The 5604-nt window shown below is 50.0% G+C and overlaps 2 protein-coding genes across 2 annotated transcripts in view; both read left to right on the top strand.

The window, feature by feature from the left end:
- COMMD7 (COMM domain containing 7) overlaps positions 1 to 4474 on the top strand; it is a 6454-nt gene extending 1980 nt beyond the window's left edge. The window contains exons 3-10 of the mRNA XM_009994006.1: positions 548 to 601; positions 704 to 806; positions 2368 to 2424; positions 2504 to 2541; positions 3117 to 3207; positions 3327 to 3376; positions 3878 to 3926; positions 4398 to 4474. Of these exons, the coding sequence (XP_009992308.1) occupies positions 548 to 601; positions 704 to 806; positions 2368 to 2424; positions 2504 to 2541; positions 3117 to 3207; positions 3327 to 3376; positions 3878 to 3926; positions 4398 to 4474 (519 nt within the window). The remainder of the gene's footprint in view (positions 1 to 547; positions 602 to 703; positions 807 to 2367; positions 2425 to 2503; positions 2542 to 3116; positions 3208 to 3326; positions 3377 to 3877; positions 3927 to 4397) is intronic.
- A 1027-nt stretch (positions 4475 to 5501) lies between these two features.
- NOL4L (nucleolar protein 4-like) overlaps positions 5502 to 5604 on the top strand; it is an 89550-nt gene continuing 89447 nt past the window's right edge. The window contains exon 1 of the mRNA XM_009994005.1: positions 5502 to 5507. Within this exon, the coding sequence (XP_009992307.1) occupies positions 5502 to 5507 (6 nt within the window). The remainder of the gene's footprint in view (positions 5508 to 5604) is intronic.

Genomic DNA, 5604 nt, shown 5'->3' with positions numbered 1-5604 from the left:
TCCAGCCCCCGCGGGGAGAGGCGCGGGGCTGTCTCGTGACGCGGCTGAGGACCAGGGCAGGGCGGGACACGCAGCCCCAGGGCGCCCAGGACACAAACAGCGGTGCCGGAGGGTTCTGACGCTCTGTCCTACAGGCTGAGAACCTGAAGGCAGCGACTGGACCTTTAACCAGTTCTTTTCCCTTCCCTGTTCAGTCCGGTTGCCCCACGGGGATCATGAAACATACGAGTAGATGTTTGCATCTTTCCCCACTTAGTGTTTTTGGATTACAGAGGATAGAACAGCAGCTTCTGATTAGCCACAAGTCACAAAAGCCCTGTGCAGTGCCAGCTACCAGCTGCTCAGAGCCTTGCAGAGCCTCTGAAAAGCATCCAGGAGCAAATCCCATCCTAAGGCATCTTGTAATGCTGAGGAGGGGGGTACCTGACCAGTCAAACCCTGGCACCAGTGTACAGGAGGCAGGTGGATGATCACCACCTAGTCCTGGGGGTGCTGAGATGAAGCAGGGTGGTGCCCAGCTCCTTACCACTGTCCTTTTCCTTCACAGCAATTCTCAGCACTGACTGAATTGCTCTTCTGCTTTCTGAGGGAGCCCAAGGAGGTAAGAGGTGGGGGCAGGACCCTGAGCAGAGGGTGTGAGTGCAGTTCTCTGGTGAGAAACATGCAGAGATAAGATTGTGTCACTGCTTTTTCTCTTCAACAGGTAGAAAACTTTCTGACTCAGCTCTCAGACTTTGCCATCATGAATAAAATCAGCTTGGGCCCCTTGAAAAACATTGTCAAAAGTATTCTTCTGGTATTTAACGGTAAGTGAGACATTTGCAAATGCTACCCTGAGGCCAGGCTGTTCCTCCATTCCTGCATGTGTCTCTTCTGAGCCTCAGTGCACTTGGTGTGCACAAGAAGTGCCAGTGGTAGCTAATAGGTGGCTTAGCATCTAAGAATCAAAAATCCTCCTGTTGAAATACCCCTGCCTGGTGACTGGCTTTGTATTCTTTACACCCTCACACATTTCACAGGCTTGACTCACTTAAATACCTGTGCATTAAATGCAAGCACAGCACTGGGACAGTGTTTGCTTTAACTGGTGCCTGTAAATCGTTGTGCCAAACCAGCACAGCCTCCTGCTGGCACTGGGTCTTTGTAGGAACTTTCATCCAAGTGACCCAATACTTGTAATTCCTACAAGGACAAGCACTGTTTGGGGCAGGTAAGGCAGCATTGCAGGCTGGAAACTGACATAGCTCTGGGCCATGTCAAGCAGACATCTGTCCTTGGAGTCTTGTTTTACAAAAACACCTCTGTGTCCAGCAGTTTCTCATTCACAAATAGTTGGGAATAGGGGCAGGGGGATTCCCCTTGAATACCCTGGACTCCAGCACTTTATGAGATTACTGATATTGTGGCTGCCATTTGACACGATAATGCATCAAACACCTCCATGGCACACTCATCCCATTGATCCTTCTTGTTATTAATAGTCCCTTGCTCTTATCCTTCAGTCCTGGGTTCCCCACAGCTTTCTGCACAGCACTGAGGCCATGCACAGCTGCTGCCTGCATTTGCTCTGAACTTTCATTCTACTTCAAGCCATTTCTTCTGTCCAGGAGTAACAATGAATAATTTCCTTTCTTGCAACTGTCTTGAGGGTATTTAATGTGGAACTGGCATTTTCTCCCTTCCCAACTCTGGCCTTGGTGCAGTCAGTCCCCTCACTCCTGTCTGTGCCCTGGCTCCAGTCCTGATGGAACTTTAGGTTTTCCCTGGGATGCCCCAGACAGCATCAGAGCAGATGACAGCAGGTAACTTTGCCGATGTGCTGCCCAGACAGAAGCCACGTGGGGCTGGCAGGCTCTTTGGATTTATGAGATTCCTGCTCTTGGCTTCAGAGAACAGAATCCTTGTAAACTTCCATGTGCTGCCTGTGCCCCAGAACAAAGGAGGCAGGCGCAGCAGGGGAAAGTGTTATATGCACACGTTCACACCCATAATCCAAAACACAGCAGGTAGGTCAAATTAGTAGCCTGCCAGCCTTAACAGTTCTCCTTTAACAAGAAAAGCGTCTATAGGAGAGAAAGCAGCAACTTCAAAACACAACCGCGGCCGCTGTTTCCATGGATACCTGCAGTGAAATCTCCCCTCTCCCAGGCACTCCCACAGCCCTGACTTTTAAAGCACCGGGCATCTGCAAAGATACCGGGAGGCACAACTCTATTTCCTACCTTGAGGAGCTGTGGTTTGTTTCAAAACACAGCCCCAGAGCACAGGCTCTCTCTCGCAGGTCCCTGACCCTGCATTTATTTGACTCAGTAAAGGTTGGTTTGACTCAGTAAAAAGTGATTTTTCTTCTGTGCATTGTTTATTCAGGTGCCCTGAAGAGGAATTTGTCTTCTGAACAAGTCAGAGCAGATTTTATTGCTCTAGGTAGGTCACCTGACTTCCACTAAATAAAAGATAATTAATATTTATCACATGTAGTAATCTCACATGGTTTCTCCCACAGGCCTCAGTGAAGAGAAAGCCAGTTACTTTGCAGAACAGGTATTAATACATTTTCTCTTTTCTCTGAGCTAACAAAATGACAGTTTCTGAGTGGGAACTTGTAAAACCCTGCTGTGCTACTGAGGTGTGTCAGAACTTTGGGTATTTTCTTCAAAACCAGCTCAGAGTTTTGAACTGAAGATCCTCAGATAACTGATAAGGAGCACTTTGTCTCATGATATTCCTGGTTGGCCCTGGGCTCGGCCTCACTGGTTTGATGATTCCTGCACTTCTGTGTGTCTCTCACTTGGTCGTGTTCCTGTTTTGCACTCTTTGAGCCCCAGGGTCACACACTTACATGAGCACATGACTTTTTGAGCAGATCCTGTTACACTGAAGCAGTGTTAAAACAAAACCAGTGAGTTTCATTTACGGAATTGACAAGGCAGATGGAAATCCTAGCGGGACTCAGGGAGCTTTGGAAGCCCCCCCGGCCCCATTAGTTTGCCCCTTTGCACAGCTCTGCTTTGGGCTCCTGCCATCAGTCTGCCTCATTTCTGACTTGTGCTGAGATCACAGGTAACATGAACAGAGGCCTCTCAGAACTGATTGCTTGTGTGTCTTTGCTCCTGCAGTGGAAAGTGAATTCCCCCACCCTGGCACACCTGGCTGTTGGTCAGACACTGGTGATCAACCAGCTGATGGATATGGAGTGGAGGTTTGGAGGTAATAGAGCTAAAACATAAACTGAAGGGGTTGGGAAACCCACCAGCAGCTCTCCACTAACTTCTTACTTCACAGTTTAGCTAACAGATTATCTCCCTTCTCTTCTTTCTGACTCACAGTGACTGCTGGGAGCAGTGAACTGGAAAAAGTGGGAAGTATCTTCTTACAGGTAAATCTCCCACATCAGAGAGTTCAGCTTGTAGTGCAGTTAAGGAACAAGCAACATGGCATGTGGGAAGTAGGGGCTGTGAGAGGAACTGGAGGAAAGCTGGATCTCACAGGAACAAGCTCTGCAACATCATCTGCTCCAGTCTTGAGTGCAACTGCCAGCAGACAGCAGGCACACTGTTTGTTTCTCTTCTGAAGACATCCTGTGTCACAGAAACTTAGCCCAGTCTGAAAAGCTGTTCAAAGCTCAACCTAGCAAAGGTCACACTGTCTTGGGGAGGGAGGGAAAAATCTGATCACTTGTAAGGACTTCCAGAGATCCTCCCAATGCCTCAGGAGCCTATTCCTACAGTGACACTGCCCCAAAAGCCTGTCAGAGGCATGAGTGCTTTGCAGCAGCCTGCCCATCTGAAGCAGCAGAGTCCTGTACTTCTGGCTTGCCATGGTGCTCAGAACACAGGTCTCTCTGAATTAAAATACCTCTTCTTTTTCTTCCCTCAAGCTGAAGCTGGTGATTAAAAAAGGGAACCAGATGGAAAACGTGTATATAGGTGAGTAAACATCTGGAAAGGAAACAAGTGCTGGAGTACATGAGAGCAGAGCAGCAGCTCAGAGCTGCTGAGGGAGCTTCAGATCACTGCAGGAGCATCTCTGGTGGCTGCTACTGCTGCCCTGGCCCCTCCCCAGCCCAGTCATTCTGGAAGCATTTAGGAACACTGACTGCTGGGCAGCCTCACATCTTTGCATAAGCAAACACAGATAGACCACAGAGCCCTGGAAAAGATTCCAAGCAGCATGGCAGACAAAGCAAACAATTCCCAAGTGTTGGTTGCTGTTGGGAGGATCCAAGCCTGGATCCCCACTCAGCCCAGCCAGTGTGAAGAAACAGCTGAGAGAGCCAAAGGATCTAATCCTGCCCAGCTCAGGGGAACACTAGTCCCTCCACAGCACAACCAGAACAGCTTTTCCAGTCTTAGAAAGTGTAACCTGGAATCTTGATGCCTCTTGTTTTTTTCCTGCAGAGTTAACTTTGCCCCAGTTCTACAGTTTTCTGCATGAAATGGAACGGGCCAAAGCCAGTCTGGAAAGCTTCAGCTGAGACTGCCTAGGTCTGGCCCAACATCTGTCCAGGATGTTTTCTCCTTGTGGGCCTGCAAACTGCTCTTTCCCAGCTGGCTGCAACACCCTGGTAAGAGAAGTCAAGGCTGTGCAGCAAGCAGTGGTGTCACAGCCTGGAAGGACCCATCAGTCCTTCAGAACCTGAAAAATGCTTTGGAGCAGCTATAAGTCAACACATCTCCTTCTTTTAATACTATTATGAGAAATTGCAGTCAGAAATACCAGGATGCTTGTGCTAAAATAGTAACGAAATAAACCCATTCCCATCCCATTCCCTTGGTATCAGAATTTGATTTTTCTGAGAAACAGAAACAAGCAGAGAATAATTTTCAAACCTGGAAGGGTTAAGCAGAGAGGGCAAGGGAAGCAAGGAGAACATCTAACCTGGAGAATAACCTGGTGTTCACTTCCAAGCCTGGAAGTGCTTCAGGCCCACACCTGCAGAAGTCAGTGTTCATGGCATCCTGCAGGTCTGCCCTGGGCTGGGCAGCTGCCTGCATCTGCTCCTGGCTACAGCCACGCATGGAAGGCCAGCTCCTGTGAGAAACACGTCCCAGGGCTCCCACCACTTGCAGCTTCACCCGCGGGTTTTCAGCTTGCAGAAAACCCGGCGTTTTTCTGCACTGCCTCGTGCAGTGACCGGAGCTGGTACTGAGGGGAGGCCTGGGCAGCAGCTCAGCCAGTCCTGCTGCCAGACCTGGGGACAGGGTTTGCACATTTATTTTCCCACATATCAAGCCATTCACAAGCATTTCAAGCTTTGTCACATGATTTCAGTAAATAAATAAAGAAAGATACACAATCCTTTGAAATAATGCCCTGCAGAATATCCCATCTCCTTCCGGGTGGCAGGAAAAGCTATTTCAGGGAGGAAGGGGCTTCTTTCCCAAGACAAAAGGAGTTTTTCTGCCTTACAGTTCCTGCTGCCTGCTCCTGTGATTTCTCCCTGCCCTCCCGGTGCCAGGGCGGCCCCGCTCAGCCCGGCCCGCTTCGGCGGTGCGGGGGGGATGCGGGTCAGGAACCCGCCCCGTTCCCCGCGGGCTCCTCGTGCCCGGTTGCGATGGAGCCCCCGGGGCTGGCGCAGGGCGCGGCCCCCGCGCCCGCGCGGCG

The sequence above is a fragment of the Chaetura pelagica genome, unplaced genomic scaffold (genome assembly GCF_000747805.2).
Source record: "Chaetura pelagica isolate M959 unplaced genomic scaffold, ChaPel_1.0 scaffold493, whole genome shotgun sequence".
In the NCBI taxonomy this organism is placed as follows: domain Eukaryota; kingdom Metazoa; phylum Chordata; class Aves; order Apodiformes; family Apodidae; genus Chaetura; species Chaetura pelagica.
Note: the sequence above shows the minus strand (reverse complement) of the source record. Positions and strands in the feature narration are given on the sequence as shown.